Source organism: Lasioglossum baleicum, chromosome 4 (assembly GCF_051020765.1).
Source record: "Lasioglossum baleicum chromosome 4, iyLasBale1, whole genome shotgun sequence".
In the NCBI taxonomy this organism is placed as follows: Eukaryota; Metazoa; Arthropoda; class Insecta; order Hymenoptera; family Halictidae; genus Lasioglossum; species Lasioglossum baleicum.
Window position 1 is genome coordinate 4110986 of NC_134932.1, and position 17575 is coordinate 4128560.

At 35.9% G+C, this 17575-nt stretch overlaps 3 protein-coding genes across 4 annotated transcripts; 2 read left to right on the top strand and 1 right to left on the bottom strand.

The window, feature by feature from the left end:
- The first annotated feature begins 593 nt into the window (after nucleotides 1–593).
- LOC143207688 (tyrosine-protein phosphatase non-receptor type 11) lies at nucleotides 594–6376 on the top strand. 2 transcript variants are annotated; one of them, XM_076421415.1, is made up of 13 exons: nucleotides 594–947; nucleotides 1018–1063; nucleotides 1707–1829; nucleotides 1933–2127; nucleotides 2282–2444; nucleotides 2565–2677; nucleotides 2766–3037; nucleotides 3113–3192; nucleotides 3281–3463; nucleotides 3525–3701; nucleotides 3804–4020; nucleotides 4327–4478; nucleotides 4585–6376. In XM_076421415.1, the coding sequence occupies exons 3-13, from the start codon at nucleotides 1753–1755 to the stop codon at nucleotides 4750–4752; spliced, it is 1797 nt and encodes a 598-aa protein (XP_076277530.1). In that variant the 5' UTR covers nucleotides 594–947; nucleotides 1018–1063; nucleotides 1707–1752; the 3' UTR covers nucleotides 4753–6376. The 2 variants fall into 2 exon arrangements, with proteins under 2 accessions (XP_076277530.1, XP_076277529.1); XM_076421414.1 differs by lacking the exon at nucleotides 1018–1063 and having other exon boundaries at nucleotides 595–947.
- A 534-nt stretch (nucleotides 6377–6910) lies between these two features.
- LOC143207707 (arginine-hydroxylase NDUFAF5, mitochondrial) lies at nucleotides 6911–11107 on the top strand. The gene is made up of 4 exons (XM_076421458.1): nucleotides 6911–7244; nucleotides 7415–8063; nucleotides 8130–8314; nucleotides 8676–11107. Exons 1-4 carry the CDS (start codon nucleotides 7226–7228, stop codon nucleotides 8972–8974), a joined length of 1152 nt encoding a protein of 383 aa, XP_076277573.1. The 5' UTR covers nucleotides 6911–7225; the 3' UTR covers nucleotides 8975–11107.
- Nucleotides 8975–10157, bottom strand: Ufc1 (Ubiquitin-fold modifier conjugating enzyme 1). The gene is made up of 4 exons (XM_076421491.1): nucleotides 9948–10157; nucleotides 9618–9749; nucleotides 9345–9512; nucleotides 8975–9261 (listed from the first exon to the last, which is right to left on the bottom strand). The coding sequence occupies exons 1-4, from the start codon at nucleotides 10068–10070 to the stop codon at nucleotides 9178–9180; spliced, it is 507 nt and encodes a 168-aa protein (XP_076277606.1). The 5' UTR covers nucleotides 10071–10157; the 3' UTR covers nucleotides 8975–9177.
- Nucleotides 11108–17575: the final 6468 nt, after the last annotated feature.

Here is a 17575-nt window from a genome sequence, read left to right on the forward strand (position 1 = left end):
AAAACTGCGCAGTAACATGTATACATGTTATATATTTATGCATTATTTAGTAAACATTTAGAAAACTATTCTTTTTTTTTTTTAATAAAGTAAGTTGTGAGGAAATAAATACAGATTTCATATTATCAAATCCACATCTAAATATATATATACATTAATATTTACTTTCCAAATTATAATTGACAAAATGAGTTTGCCATATTTAAAGTAATAAAAATAAAGTAGAAATGAACGACTAATAAAATAAAATATATATTACACACAGTTACAGTTTCTATAAATATTTATACTATAGCTATAGCACTTTGCCCACATCCATTATCTGATAGATGAAGCAATCTTGGAACACGGCATGTTATGTGAAGCCAGATTTAGATTGGATCAGAACCCACACCTTCTTTTAGCATGAAACAGAACCTTTACTATATAAGCCTGTGGCATAAATGGGAACTAGCTCGAACGGATGCTTCATGCGATATTACCATACATCTGAAATTGCTTAGCGACATCCTCTCTGCCTTCATCTACTATTCTCTGCATCTACATTATTCTACATTCTACCACCGACGAGATATAGATATATATATTTTATACATCTACATACATGTATGTTGGGTTTATGTATACGTACATGCACTTATGTATGTATGTATGCATAGATTGTATTCATGGGCCCCCGTCCGCAAGCAGTTTTATAAAACGATCTGTCTTCTCTGGAAAATTGTATCCTCTCTACAGATCGCGAAAACCTCTGCCAGAATTTAATGCTTTCGATTTTTTTGTTGTTTTCGTGCAAAGTGAATATGTCAAAGACAGTGGCGATGTGTAGTTAGCGTTGAGTCGAAACCAATTGCAATCGTGAATTATAGGTGCAGGTATCGATGAATCGTTATGAATTATTAATATCCAGGTGGTCATAGTTGGATCCACGACATGGCATCTCGCAGGTGAGGCACGTTTTTATAGTTGCATAAAAGAACATATAATTATCATAATTCACGGACGTTCGGTGAACAGGCCTACTTATTTATCGGTATTAGCCGCGGATTAGTCAAACTAGAAGGTAAGGTATGCGCACTTGAATTGTTTATCACCGATGAATCTTTAATGTCCAAAAATGGGCAGAATAATTCTAGTTTGCTCAGGTATTCGTCATTGATATTTCGCGACGAATATTCACGTTTCATTCTACAGAATTGGCTACGCGCATTTTTCTATCGTAGAATGGAAAGTGCAAATCGTTTCTACAGAATTTTCATATCGTCTACCTACTATTGTCTAAAACCGATTACATTATCGTTAAACATCCTTTTCTCAATCTTCATTGTTGTTACAATTCGTTACAATTCGTAATTGAAATCAAATCTTGTTCAGTTGTAGTGTAAGTTATTATTAGACTGCGGACCTCTATGCGAAATAAAAATTGTCTGCGTCGATTGCAAGAAATATTTTATAGAGGAGAAATCATGTACCTATCGACACCTTCAATTTCAGTAGAATTTCATCTACTCAATTTTATTATAGACGCATAAAGATCCGCAGTCTAGTTATTATATTTCATTTAGCACTTGTACCGTTTTAAGTTTATGCAAAAGTAAATGTTGGTTCGATTCGTTTGTAAGCTATCCATTGAATCGTTGATTTATTTATGGTTGTTTCCTGCAACCATGGAAACGTTGACGATAACAGCATAACGTTTGTTATAGATGGTTCCATCCCAATATTTCGGGTTTAGAAGCAGAGCGTTTATTAATGGAACGAGGTTACGATAGTTCATTCTTGGCACGACCGAGTTCATCAAACCCTGGCGATTTCACATTATCCGTGAGGTAAGATCATATTTTATACTGTACAAATGAAAATATTTTCTTCTTACGACATCCAGTCACAGTTCTACAATGATATAGCTAATATTTTGTTCTTCCACTTAAGACGAAACGGCGAAGTAACTCACATCAAAATACAAAACACCGGAGACTTTTATGACCTTTACGGCGGGGAGAAGTTTGCGACATTGTCGGAACTTGTGCAATTTTATATGGAAAACGGAGGACAATTGCGCGAGAAAAATGGGGAAATAATCGAACTGAAGTATCCTTTGAACTGTGCGGACCCAACGACCGAAAGGTATTTATTTGATACGAGAAGGTATAGCTATATCGATTCCCGTGATAATCGTAATAGTAAGTTTTGTTATGCGACAGAACATTCTTTCTTGTTTCTATTATTCGAAATGCACGCATATAGCATGGTATGTGTTAATAGTAAAATATGGGTAAAGGTGGTTCCATGGCCATTTATCAGCTAAAGAAGCAGAACGTTTAATGCTGGAGCGAGGTAAAAATGGATCGTTTCTGGTTCGTGAATCCCAAAGTAAACCCGGTGACTTTGTATTATCCGTGCGCACGGACGATCGTGTTACACACGTTATAATACGATCTCAGGTTAATTATATTTTCTATTATATGTCGTATATATATCATCTTTAATACGCTTTTCTTTTTATTACAAATTATTATCGAAATTCGAGGCATACTCTTACTGAAACTTGACGAATCTTGTAGGATAATAAATACGATGTCGGAGGGGGCAATAAGTTCGACAGTCTAAGCGATCTGATAGAACATTATAAACGTAATCCAATGGTTGAAACAAGTGGAAGCGTTGTACATTTAAGGTAGGAACTATAAAACTTTGTTAACTCATATCGCACGCAAAAATATGTGTGTACGTAACATATATATATATATTTTCTATCCGTCAAGGCAACCTTTCAATGCCACTCGTATAAATGCTAGCGGCATCGAAAGCAGAGTAAGGCAATTGCACAAAGAAAACGGCTGTTCGAACGGATGGCTATGTTGGAACGGAGCGACTAGCGGCAACGAAGCTGGAATAGGGCGTAATAAAGGGAAAGCTGGTTTCTGGGAAGAATTTGAATCGCTACAACAGTTGGAGTGTCGTCACTTATTTTCCAGAAAGGAAGGTTTACGTCCCGAGAACCGTGCAAAAAATCGATACAAAAATATCTTACCATGTAAGATTGTTCTTCGATTTGATTTTATTCGTTCTTTCCTCTTACGCATACATGTTTATTAAAATTGTTTTGTAGTCGATCACACGAGAGTGCGTCTAAAGGATGTCGATCCAAATGTTCTCGGAGCCGACTATATTAATGCTAATTACATTAAGGTAAATTTCTCTGCACGATTTAATATTTTTATTCATTATCTTGATTTGCTTATGCGTATTGGAATTTGTTTGTTTGCTACTTCTATAGAACGAAGAAGGAGACGGACAACCTAGTGCAATCGCCGCCGTCGGTGACGCCGGCGTATTTAATAAATGCTACATCGCAACGCAAGGTTGTCTTCTAAACACAATACCAGATTTCTGGCATATGGTATACCAAGAAAATACCAGAGTAATAGTAATGACCACCAAAGAAATGGAAAGAGGAAAGGTATGCTCTCTACTAGCTTAAAGCTAGCTACGTATGTATTTTAACGTTCATTCGATTTCAGAATAAATGCGCCCGTTATTGGCCGGAAGAAGGCGAGGTTGCAGAATATGGTGGTGAATGGAAAGTACGAGCTTTGTCTCGTACTTCGACAGCAGATTATACGTTGAGGGAATTCATTTTACATGGAAATAAGCCGTGTTTTGCGGAATCTAGAAGGATTTACCATTATCACTTTCAAGTATTTATTATCACATCTGAAATGCCGTTCTTCGATCTAGCCATTGCCGTAACTACTGTGCTTATGCTTGAAATTGTTGTTTGAACTGTATTCAACTTTTAGGCCTGGCCAGATCATGGCGTTCCTTCGGATCCTGGCTGTGTATTAAATTTTCTTCATGACGTTAACGCGAGGCAAGAGTCAATTGCCGCGTCCCTTACATCAGCTGGTCAAAATACACAGAACATAGGCCCAATTCTTGTGCATTGTAGCGCCGGAATTGGTAGGACAGGAACATTTATAGTTATCGACATGATACTTGATCAAATTAAACGACATGGTAATTTTCAATACAGATCGCATACTATATCTAATAGATAGAATATTATAATTAGACTGCGGATCTTGATGCAAAATAAAAATATTTTGCAACGATTTCGGGCAGCAGGAGTGAAATAAAAATTCACTTCATCCCTTAATAGATCTTTTACATTGAAAACATCATAATAATATTCTTGGATTTTTCTAATCTTTCACTGTTTTATATTTCACCCAGCCAATTTCTTTATAAATGCATAAAAATCCGCAGTCTAATTATAATATTTCATTATAAAGGTTTTACGCAATTAATATTATCCATCGACAGGTTTAGATTGTGAGATTGATATTCAAAGGACGATTCAAAGAGTACGTTCGCAAAGATCAGGAATGGTTCAAACTGAAGCACAATACAAATTTGTCTATCTCGCTGTGTTACACTATATTGAAACTGTGTCTCAACGAATGCAAGCGGAACAGGTGAATACACGAAATCATCTTTATATACCGCTTTTGTCTTCGCGTTATTATTCGCAAAAATCTCTCGACTCATCTATATTTTTCTGTTCGATGTCTGCTTTTACAGAAATCCCTTCACTTAGGTCGAGAATATACGAACATACGTTATAAAAGTGAAACAAACGTTACGACAAATATGGCCGATATACCTATTCCCACATGTAATGCAACAACCGTCACAACACCGGCACATTTCACGTTACCCACTCCTATCGGTAGTTTGAGGCCAAAGTAATTTATCGTTAAACATCAGCCCGACTATCGTGGTCTTTGGAAAGCAGAGAAGAGGCTTTGTTACTCTCATCGCACGTGGTTTTAAACTTTGATATTATTTCCGTGACATGATCTGTTTGTAAAAATTTCATTTTGCGAATTGTCCAATCGTTTTTTAATATTTAAGATAAAAAAGAGAGATAGTTGCAGTGTATCTGTATGCAGTGCGCAGTCTCAATTTTGAGAAACTGTGATTATTACTCGCTACATGTTCATAAAACCTAGAAACGAAGGGAAAAAAGTACGCTATACAGGCATACATATTGTACATATGTATGTATGCGTACGTATACGTATATAGAAAGCGAAAGATCATAATTCCGACATTTTATAGTTGAATATTTAAAAATAATTAGCGACGTTTTAAAATGACAAATGTATTATAGAAAAATGGAGGATATTTTTATGGCAATTAAATTGCAGTAATATTCCAGAATATTCGAGTACGCGGGGTCACACTAATATATATATAATTATTTAAAATATATTACAATTATACGTATAATTGCTTTCATACGATTAGCTCTCGCTGTTAGCTGTATTACGTGAAATATTGATTAGATAACAAATTTATGTATAAATTTTTATGCTTATTTTTAAGGACCAATAGTAGAAAGACTTTCTTACGATATAAATATTTTCTCGAATATGCAACGAATTTCCCTAAGGTCTCCTACGTTTCAGGTGTAATATTATATATTGTACCTTAAAATATGTATAATGATATATGTTTTTTCTTTTTGTATTGTGATTACATAATTGTACAAATTTTTTTAGCAATATCTAGGACTGACTTTTTACATAAAACTTTTCTTTTAATACGTACCCAGGATTACGAACCGTTTGTTACTTGTAAATTTTAATTCGTTAAAAGGCAGAACACGCAAAGATGACATACATATATAACTTTACGTATTATTAGATATATATATACAAACTATACATACATATATATGTGTTGCGATTAATATTTGTTAACTTTGACATAGTTGTACTTAATTATGCCATTAAATACTATTAAATCGAAGTTCGCTGAATCAGCCGTAAAAAATAATTTTATCGAGCGTCAAAATGTTAGTACGGAGATTTGTATAATCGAACGCGAATCGGTGCAATTTTTCAATCATCCTCGCGCGAAGTACGTATATCATTTTGAAATGTAAGTTACGAGCGTATCCGTTAGATTTTCTTGTAAAATTAAGTAAGTCTATGTAGAAATCAATGCTTCTTGCTGCTATAAACTTATTATTATAGAATGCTTGTGCTTTGTCAATTTTTATACAAATTCATATTTAATTGCATACACTATACACGTTCGTACATCGATCAAATCTTTTTGTACGCTTTTACATTTGCAAGTTATGTAAAAACTTCACCCATGTATTTTTCAAATTTCTACGTACGTGTGTTAACTTTGTTCGCAAAGTACATATATATACATCCGAGTGGGTCCTGCCTTGTAAATTAAATCGCTACATATTTCGATATTTTTTCAAAGTATTTTGTAATATTATTTGAAACCAAAACAAGAATCGCTTTATTTAACCCTGTAATATATCTTTTAAGTTATTCAAGTAAATCTCCGAAAATACATAAAATTTTAACGACTATCTTAGTAAGAATAAAATCTTTTTATGCGAATAATATCATTTATCATTTATAACGCCACATTAGCACTAAATACATATGCATATTTATTTAGATATCATTGAAATTCCAGTTTGTTTGAATGTGCATTTCAGATATTGAATATAGATTTAAACAATTTACACGCGTCTTCTACCTAAATATATATAAGATATATTTAGTATAGTGTACCACGTGAACATACAATAACTTATTATTTCTCTCTGAAAACATATTTGATTGCAGTAAAAAAATATTCAGTTATTCATACCAGAAATTCATACATTATATATTCTCATCGAATGTTCTTTTACAGGTTAGAGATTGATACAACAATGATAAATAGATATTCGTGTAACAATAAAGTATTGTGAAAATAACAATAACGTTAGTTCTATTCCAAGACTATTATAACGTTAATATATATATATATATATATATATATATATATAAATAAAAATCAAACGCTGTTCGTTGGTGAGCGCATCACTTGAGAACGGCTGGGCCGATTTGGCTAATTCTTTTTTTAAAATATTCGTATTAGTCCGAACTAGTTTATAGGATAAGAAAAATTGGAAAAGTATCACGGAAAAATGGAAAATTCGGGAAAAACTAAAAGTGCTTTTAGAATCATATTTCAATACAACAAAAAAACGAATGTCGTAAATTTTAGCTTTTAATCAATATTTCAATAGAACGTCGCAGCTTTTAATTATACGTATAAATACTTGCATTTTCTATTATGGCATATTTAAAGAACAATTCAATCGTTATTGTTTGAGTTGTGTCATTATTCTTGCCGGGGTGCGATGGCGATATTACGTATAGGTTAGGTTATGCAGTTGCTGTATTTACTGTATTTAAATACTTACTTATTATGTGCATTTACGTATCGCATCTTATCGCATGCATTGTTATAACGTTAAGATCGGTACCGATTTATTAACTAAGCGTTTACTTATCAAATACTTTAAATACACGTTGTCACCGATGTTTAGATTGTGTAATCGTTCCGAAGAAGACAGACATAAAAATGTCAAATTTTCATCGGCTCTCGGGAATACACGCGTTGCTCGAATGTTGTATATTCCGGCACATGTTTGAGAATCAAACTCGAATGAAGAATGTTCGCCGTATAGCTAGCAGCGTAAGAAATTTTGCGCTACCACCTGACAGTGTTATGTACGTTTTCGATAGAAACACAAAGCTTCTCCAAAGAGAACGAGCCGCACAGGCGTCCGATGTAAGATTGTACGATTACATCAAAGACGAAGTGGGTTACCGATTATCGGATAGAGTATTTGATATAAAGAAAAAATTCAAAAAAGCGCTTGATCTGGGATGTGGTCGTGGCCATGTATCCAAACACATCTCCGCAGAATCTGTGGAGGAGTTGATCTTGACGGATATGTGTTCGAGCTTGTTACAACAAGCGGAAACCTTGGAAGGAGTTAAAGTAACTAAAACGGTTTTAGACGAAGAACACTTTTCATGGGAGGAAGATAGTCTAGACTTGATAATTAGTTCTTTGAGTCTCCATTGGGTGAACAATTTGCCGGGCTGTCTTAGAAATATCAACAAAAGCTTGAAGAACGACGGTGTATTCTTAGCAGCTATGTTCGGAGGAGAAACATTATACGAATTAAGGTAGTCCGAATAATATGGAAGATAACGGTATATTATGGTAGCATAATCGTCGTTGTTTCTTTCTAGGAGTTCTTTACAGTTAGCAGAATCGGAAAGGGACGGTGGGATTTCGGCTCATGTTTCGCCGTTCGCAGAAATCAGAGATGTTGGAACTCTGTTGAATAGAGCAAATTTTACAATGTTGACTATCGATACGGATGAAATAGTTGTCGGTTATCCCAGCATATTCGAGTTAATGTGGGATTTAAAAGGTAATTTAAGGTAAAGTTTATCCTCTGAATCGCAGATGAACACTGTGCTACGCATCTCTTTATTTCTAATTCCTTAGCAAGCTAAACTTGCAAGTTAACATTGGCTCTGAATAGCTCTATTTCAAAGTACGTATGTTATGGTACAAATCATTTCGTTTTTATGGTCATACTTTCAGAGGTTTCATAAAAACATCGATATCTCTTTAAATAGGATCACATATATTGATTAATTATCGTTATGTAATAATCAAGATCAAGACGATTCCGACAACTTATAATTCCACAATCTTCGTCTATGATATTCTGGTTTAATAACACGGTTTAAAGATTACTTATTCAGAGTATGTATTTCATTTTGCAGGAATGGCTGAAAATAATGCAGTTAGAAATCGAAAATTACGGTTAAATAAAGACACTCTACTCGCTGCTTCCACGATATATAAAGAGCTATATGGAAAAACTAAGGAAGATGGTACGCCGTTTGTTCCTGCAACGTTCCAGATAATTTACCTAGTAGCCTGGAAACCCGATCCTTCGCAACCAAAACCACTACAAAGGGGTACCGGCGAAGTGTCACTGAAGGATCTATACAGATTAGACGAGATTATAAAAGAGACTGAAAAAGTTCGAATAGACGAAGATAACAAAAAATCTAAATAATAAGCAAAGAATTGGATTATTTATGTATATATATAGGTATAAATATTTATATTCTATCTCGTTATAAAGAAACGCAGATACATTTAGTATATAAACCCTTCCTTAAGATTAAAGCGAAAGCTAATCTTGATCAACAATTAAAAAGAATAATTTCATTTATATTTTACAATAGTTTCTTTAACAAAAAAGTTTCTTTAATAGTATTAAGACTGTGATATTTTATCCTTATGTACTATAGCACCTTTCTCTATAAGATCTGGAATTTCGACCGCTATCCATGGTCCTAGCTAAAAATATAAATTGAAATATTTGTAGTATGAAACGGTAAGATTTTGTGAAAAAGTAATAATCTGATAAATGCAAAATTTACTCCAAGTGCCATGGCATGAGCGATTCCAAATTTTGGCACATTTCGCGCCCATAACGGTTTAAAATGATCCGTCAGACAAATTTTCCCACCTCTATACATTTTTGCAGTTTTGCCATCCAACTCTGGTAAAGCGATTTCGGGTGCCGTCGTCGGATATGTAACAGGAATCTACAATTACATTAGCGTTATGCATACCAATGCATACTGTTCAAATAACTGTCATAACATACTGTCTAAACAAATATTATAAAAAGAGAAAAAAAAACGACTTACGTCAAACTCCACCTCAAACTCGTACTTTAAGAGATTATGAATGTACCAACATTTTCCAAACCATCTAGTGCCTTCTTTGTTCGATTCTAAACGAAACCAGTCGTTGTCGGAATCTTTATTATTTTTTACGTACTGAAACATGTATAAATATATATACATTTATAAAGTTAACAAACATCGAAGATTTTGAATGTTATACGTCGGCGAACCAATTGCAAACGTGTTCATAACAGAAGTAAGGGTAAACTATGATAAATAAGATTAGGTATTGGATGAAAGGATGTCAAGTTAAGCATATGGAAAGTACTTATAGCGTATGCTGTGATTTACTTTAATCAATGCTTGATATTCTTCCTTTAATCTTTGCACCCATAAATCCGCATCTCTAGGACCTGCTTTCGTTTGTAACAATGGAATGTTACTTAATGTTTTCTTCGTTGTTTCATCTACCATTCTAACCTATTACCGCTACTCACAACGATAACAGTTCCCAACAATGTCAATATCACCAAGTATCGCAGGCGCATCTAAAAAGAAACTGTGCAGGCGCATCTAAAAAAAACTGTGCAGGCGCATCTAAACAAAAACTGCGCAAGCGCATGTAAACAAAAACTGTGCAGGCGCATCTAAACAAAAATTGCGCAGGCGCATCTAAAAAAAAACTGCGCAAGCGCATCTAAACAAAAACTGTGCAGGCGCATCTAAACAAAAATTGCGCAGGCGCATCTAAAAAAAAACTGTGCAGGCGCATCTAAAAAAACACTGTGCAGGCGCATCTAAACAACAATTGCGCAGGCGCATCTAAAAAAAAACTGTGCAGGCGCATCTAAAAAAACACTGTGCAGGCGCATCTAAACAAAAACTGCGCAGGCGCATCTAAACAAAAACTGTGCAGGCGCATCTAAACAAAAATTGCGCAAGCGCATCTAAAAAAAACTGTGCAGGCGCATCTAAACAAAAACTGTGCGGGCGCATCTAAACAAAAATTGCGCAAGCGCATCTAAAAAAAACTGTGCAGGCGCATCTAAACTGTATTTAGAATGAATACCCTGATAGCACAGTTTGGAACTGCCAGGGACAGTCCAGAGCGTGGAGTGAATTTGGAGGGCAGTACGGTTCCAGACGCCGCTTATTGGCTGCTCGGAGCAACGGTTGGAGTACATCTAGAAAGAGTGTGGAGTTCATGCCACCTGGGCTTCCAGAAATGCGCATAGATGTAACAAAGTCCGCCGTCCACCGCCGTCACAGCATCTAGAGGGCAGCTTCTTCCGTCCAAATGGAAGGCAGCTCGTGGAGTCTGCGTGGAGCGGCGGATGCCGTTATACAGGGCAGCACCGTCGGTGAGGTTATGTCAGTAATGTTGGTAATGTCGGTGAAATGAATTTCTACATATTGTACAAATATGTAGCAGTCTTCCTTTTTACCGACAATTCCAAATACCGATTCTGAATGAAAACGAAATAATAAACCCGATATAAAAAAATATTAAATTTTATTTATTTCTATTATATCTATATTATTTTTCCTAGACTGCGGATCTTTGTGCAAAATAAAAATTGTCTGCATTGATCGCAAGAGAGATGGAAACTATATGTACAAATTGAATGTTACGTTCTTCCCCCCTCGCCGTAATTTTCTTTACAGTTACATTAAGAGTAAACCTACACATAAATCAATAAACCAGTAATACATTAATTATCCCCTAATACGTACAGTTACGCGAATTAATATTCGGACGATCTAAAGAAGATGATAACTTTTTTAATATTGTACTATACGATTTGAATTTTTTGGGGGAGCTGGAACAATTAGTTTACTGCAGGATGTGAAAAGAAATTTTTTCAAAAAATGCATTTGGTCGGAATTGCAGAGAAAATACTAAAAGTTACATTTTACAACTTTTTCGCGCGGGCCTATATTGAAAATTTAAAAAGTACGTTTTGTAGGCCTGCGGAAATAATGTGCACTGTGAAAGTTTCATCGAAATCGGTTGATGCGGGAAAAAACGACAGGCCTTGAAAGATGTAAGAATTCTTCGATGTAGGCTGAAAATCTGCGATTTTTACCATCTTTAAACGTTTGTAGCTCATTGCAACGTCAACCGATTTTGACGAAATTTTCAAAATATGTTTAGTCGACACAGATCTACAAAGCGTATTTTTCAATTTTTCAATATGGGCCCACATAAAAAAGTTGTAAACTGCAACTCTTAGTATTTTTTCATACAATTCCGATCAATTGCAATTTTTGAAAAAATTTCTTTTCACATCCTGTAGTAAACTAATTGCTGTAGCTCCCCAAAAAAGTTCAAATCGTTTAGTACAATATTAAAAGAGTTCTCGTCTTTTTTAGAACGTCCGAATATTAATTCGAGTAATTGCAGTTCCAGTATAGCCTTTTTCCAGGATTGCAAGGGTGCGGGATTCGCCTCTTCTCATCTCTCGATAATAATACAAACACGGGGTTTCTCACTAGTTAAAAACGCTAGATAAAAGATCGATCTAGGACACTATCTGCCTCAAAAGTCCTATTTTCCGTTTACGAGGCGAAATTTGCATTAGTCGTCACCGTAATTTGCATTATTCGGAAGCATACAAGCTATTTTCATAGCTACATGCTGCCGAATAATGCCAATTACGCCTCGTAAACGAAAAAATAGAACTTTTGAGGCAGATAGTGTCCTAGATCGATCTTTTATCTAGCGTTTTTGACTAGTGAAAAACCCCGTGTTTGTATTATTATCGAGAGATGAGAATAAGAGGCGAATCCCGCACCCTTGCAATCCTGAAAACGAGTCTACTTCCTTTTAATAAACTAAAGCAAGAATTTGAAACCAAGGAGTATGTTCGGTTGCAGGTAGCTACGGTATAAAGTTTAGTACTTTAACGGTATAAAAGGTCCAAATACATCTGGCTACATCGGCTGTGCTTCTTTCGGCTGGCTAAAAATCACTTTGTTGGGAGGTACATCTGGAAGGTCTTTAGCTGAATGTTTTATGACGGCCTCGCCTGTGAATTCGGACTCGCGCTTGTTCCTTCGCGCGGAGGGTTTTACGACGGAACATTAAGTGGCCTGTAGTTCCTTTTTCATTTGGAACAACCTAAGCATTGGAAAAACCGAAAGAATACCGGTATTATTTCGGTTTCGGTAGAAAATTGATTGTGCCGTTATTCGAAGACTTTGAATAAATCCACTATCCACAGTCCAAATTCTATCTTGAGATTAGTCTTTTTTTAATCGGAAGAACGCCACACGAAGCAGCTAGCGTCATTTACATGAAACAATTACGAAAAATAAACAAGGTCTGCAATTAACTTGTTAGTGGTTTCATGCCGATATGTCTGGCTGGCCGACGCGCGTCGGGTTACCTGGCCGTGTTTATTGCACCACTTGGCCACGGCGACCGAAGTCTTCGCCGCCCTGGCAGAAAATTATTCGAAGCTACACCGTTTCGATAGTTTCCAGATGGCTGGAAAACCCCAAGGTTTGGTTGCCACATCTGCGGTCTTGCCGAATCCCAGGGTCCGCTTCAAGCACTAGCTTAAAAGTTCCGTTCACCCCCAAATGGGACTCTCACCAACATGTTCAGTCGCGTTTTTAACACTTTTTAATGGGTTGTTAACATTTTTTTTTCTTATTAGGAATTTATTTTAGTTAGTGATCATATTCATCGATAAAAAAAGATGAGTATACGGTACTATTTATATTGAGTCCTACAAAATATTGCAATTAGAATTACGATTTCAATTATGTCTACTTGTTCTTTGGATACAGTAGAGACTCCCGTATCCGTACCCCCATTATCCGAATACATACCCTAATATAAGGACGTCCTATTGTCCGTATGTTCTGTTATCGCCGCGTCGCTCGCTGTGCCGGGATTCAAATGCGCGCCGCCTCCAGATTCCGACTTTTCGCCTCATGCTTCCGAAACTTCGGCAACGTGAAAATCGAAGGAACGCGTCGGCGTCGATCAGTCGAGCAGGTAGTTCACACAGACAGAGTAGAGGTACGCTTGTGTGTAGCGCGCAAGCAATTGAACAGGCACTCGGACGGGCTGAGTTTTCACGTTACCGAAGTTTCGAAAGCATGAGGCGAAAAGTCAGAATCTGGAGACGGCGCACAGTGTGACCTTTCGTCCAAATCGGAGACAAAATCGAAGAACTTTTGATAGAAATAAGGTAGAGCGATGAAATTTTTTAAAAATTAAAGCTGAAACATTACAGAATATGGGAAAAATAGGGAGATTATGGTAAGAACGTTTTTTAACGTTGAGAAAATTCGTTAAACTTGCACAATTTCGAGAAAATTGTGGTTTTTCCAATACCACGCGCGGAAAATTTTTTTAAAATTTTTGCTATATATCATTTCCCGTAGATTTTTTCACGCCGATTTCAAATCTGGTCTCAAAATTTGTCTATGACCTCAGGATATTGCAAAATCGATTTCTTTAAATTCTACATGTTTAACGAATTTTCTCGGTTAAAAAACGTTCGTACCATAACTTCCCTATTTTTCCCATATTCTGCAAAGTTTCAGCTTTCATTTTAAAAAAATTTCATCGCTCTACCTCATTTCTATCGAAAGTTCTTTGATTTTGAATCGAGTCTGGGCCAAATTTTCCACTGTGCGCCGACGCGACGAAATCTCTCCGTATTTAATCATTGTTTAAACATGTTTAATCAATCATAATGTATTAATATTGGATATCACTGTATTCGGGAAAGTCTACAGAATCTTTTGCCAGAAAGAACAATTCAATATCTTTTATAATAACATCACAATATTTGTTTGAAGTTGAAAAATATGTTTTTTTTTCAAAGCCTTGTTCCTGAAAAACTGTGCGTATAGGAAAAAAATTGAAAACAGATTCGGAATCAGCGCGAAAAACTCTATAAGAAGGACCCTACAGTAATTGGGGAACATAAAAAAAGTTGAAATTTGTTGGACAGTGTAATTCTACTCCATTCAATAAAAATAGATCAGTTAATGAAGCCTCGTTTCATTTAATTCATACATGTTAAGAAAGACACGCTAAAAATATGTGTATAAAGAAATGTAATTTCTAATGTTTCATAAACAGAAATTTTGTACGCAGTTCGCACGGTCTGGGATAGATACGGGCCTGAGCTGCCTCGAGGATAAAGGCCGTTACGGAGAACGAGACGTGCGGCCGGTGAAAGGAGGCGGCCTGAAAAGTCTCATCCGTGCCGACCACTGAGTTGACAATTTCAGAATTTCCAAGAACAGCAAGAAAAGAAATTCGAACCGTTTCACGATATCTAAATTGCTTTCGCTGCTTTATACCAGGGTACGCGACGAAGTAATAAAACGTCGATAAAACTGGGCAATTACTTTGACCGTCGCGAGGGCCAATAAGTCCTGGGTAGTTACCAAAACAACTCTGGATTTTCTGCACGAAATTACCTGAACCTTTTCCCAGAATGTTCATTTGACAAGCAAATTTTCACATAATCATCCATTTCATTTCCAAAGTACAGTACCAGGACCTCGACGAACCGGCTTGATCGAGAGACAAACAGCCCGGACAAATTAAGGCCCGATGGATAATTGAGACCCGAGGGAAACCACGTCTTACCCTGCCATAGTCCGGCCACTCTAGGCGACCGTGATTATCCTTACGGGCACCGTCGCGTCGGTTCTTCCACGCCATAATTAATCCTCCGGCAACCCTCCCTCTCTTCCCAGTTTTCCCCGAAATTCTATACTCTATACAATTGTACTTGCAGCTTGCAGCTATTCCTTCTGACGCGATAACGGTAACGTTAGCGTATCTGCTTTATAATATTTGTCATTGTTGTAATATCCTGCAATTTCTACCATCTTTAACCCTTAGCACTCCAGTGGTGACTCGAAATCACCACTAAAAATTGCTGTCCCATTATGCAAAATATTGTTTACATTGTTAAACATGTTGGTAGCTAATCAATTACTAAACCTTTAATTATTGTATGAGGTATTACAATCAATTTCATATCCATCAAATGAAAAGAATCGTATAGAACGAAATTATTCTACCTAGAACGAGATGTTTCATTTTCGAGTTAAAACAGCTCCGAAATTAAAACAGCTGCAAATGGTTAATTATTATAACTATCTTTTAAATTTTCAATATAGGCCCCACATAAAGAAGTTGTGAAATGCAATATTTAGTACCTATTTTCTCTACAATTCCGGCCAACTGCAATTTCTGGAAAAATATCTTTAGGGTGACGGGTAATTCAGTGTCTATGATGTTTCGCGTGGTTAACAGACAACGATATAGATATTTATTAAAACAATAACACGTAACAATAACAAAACAAAACAAGATGTAGTAATAATAACAATAACGAGAAAACTAGATTATAAACGTTAATGACTATCGAGTACTAACAAAGTACAGAGATATAAATTAACGTAGCGCGGGCAACTCTAGAGCGATGCGTTCTCAACGAGTGCCACAAGCTTTTTTTCCACTGGTAAAAATCCTTTTTGGTGGGAGGATTAGCAACGTGAGAAAGACCGTTAAAATAAGGGGAGGAATTCTCCGTTCCTCAAGAGTAAGGAGAAAGTTTCCTTCCCCAAAACAATTCAAAGTCGTCGCTGCCAAGGACATTGCAACGGTTGAGTCAGGGTTCTGGTAATCGTCACTTTTACGACCGAACCCTCAACGCAACCGTCCACAGCGCGCACTTGAGAAGGATGAAATTTCCGCGTCCGGAAAGTCCCTCTTTCCAACGCGCCATGTCCACTACATATCTTTTCACATCGTGCAGTAAACTAATTTCTCCAACTTCTCACGAAAAGTCCAAATCCATATAGTCCAACATTAAAAAAGTTACAGTTACTCGAATTAATACAACCCCTGGCAGAAAGTTTCCGATCCGGAGGCATTGATACGGATTTTACAGAAAACTATTACTTTATGGAGTTGAAACTGATGGGAAATTAAAAGGGGCTTATTAAAGAATGAAGAACAACAAATTAACATAAGCTTCCATTTATTATAACAAAGAAACGAGAAAATAAACAAAATGTTACACGGGAAAAAGTTAATAGACCCATTAATAAATCTGCTGGAAGAAAGTTTCCCATTTGATTTACAGTCTCCGCGACACCAAATTTCTTCAACAATTACTGTTGGATGATTCTTATAGAGTTTTTTGCGCTGATTCCGAATCTGCCCTTAATTTTTCTCCTAGATACAAATTTCGGATCACGAATAATAGATACAAAATTTGTAATTAGTTACTCGAAGATATAGATACACAGGGGACCACCTGTAGCGGTATTTTCGAATACCTCGAAACCATTCTGCACTTCGCAATCATAACTTAAATTGTGTTTCTTTTTTTCAATTACAGAAAGTGGACAGCGAAAGTCGACAGCGCGAACTGCATCAATTCTTTAAGTTGAAAATAAATGTAGACAATTAAAAAATGTTTTTGGTTAAACTTTTCATTAAAACTCGAAGCAATAAGTATTTACCGAACAAAACGATTATAGATGCGGGATTCGATTCGGGGCCAGAAGATTCCCAGCCGTATATATGTACTTGTTTTGTTAACGGCTACCCAACCTCTAAAAAATTATAAAAAAATTAAGAACGGTTGCTTCAATAATATCCAAGTACTGAATTCTTATAAAACTGGAGTCTCTAACACTTCAATACAAAACATGCATTTTCTTGGAATTTTTGGAGGTTTTCAATTTTTTAAAACATGTTTCCGTAATCCGAAAAATCTGAAAAAATACACATTAATAATCAGGATGAGACACAACTAACGTAACAATATAAATGTGGTCAACTGAAGACTTTGATGTATGTATATACATAAAATCGGCAATTTTATGTTTGCCGATTTGTTTAAAAATCGATTTTGCAACCAAAAATTTTGAAAAAAATCTCAGTAGTGTATGCTATTCGGTAGAATATTCATGAATTTTTTCATAAT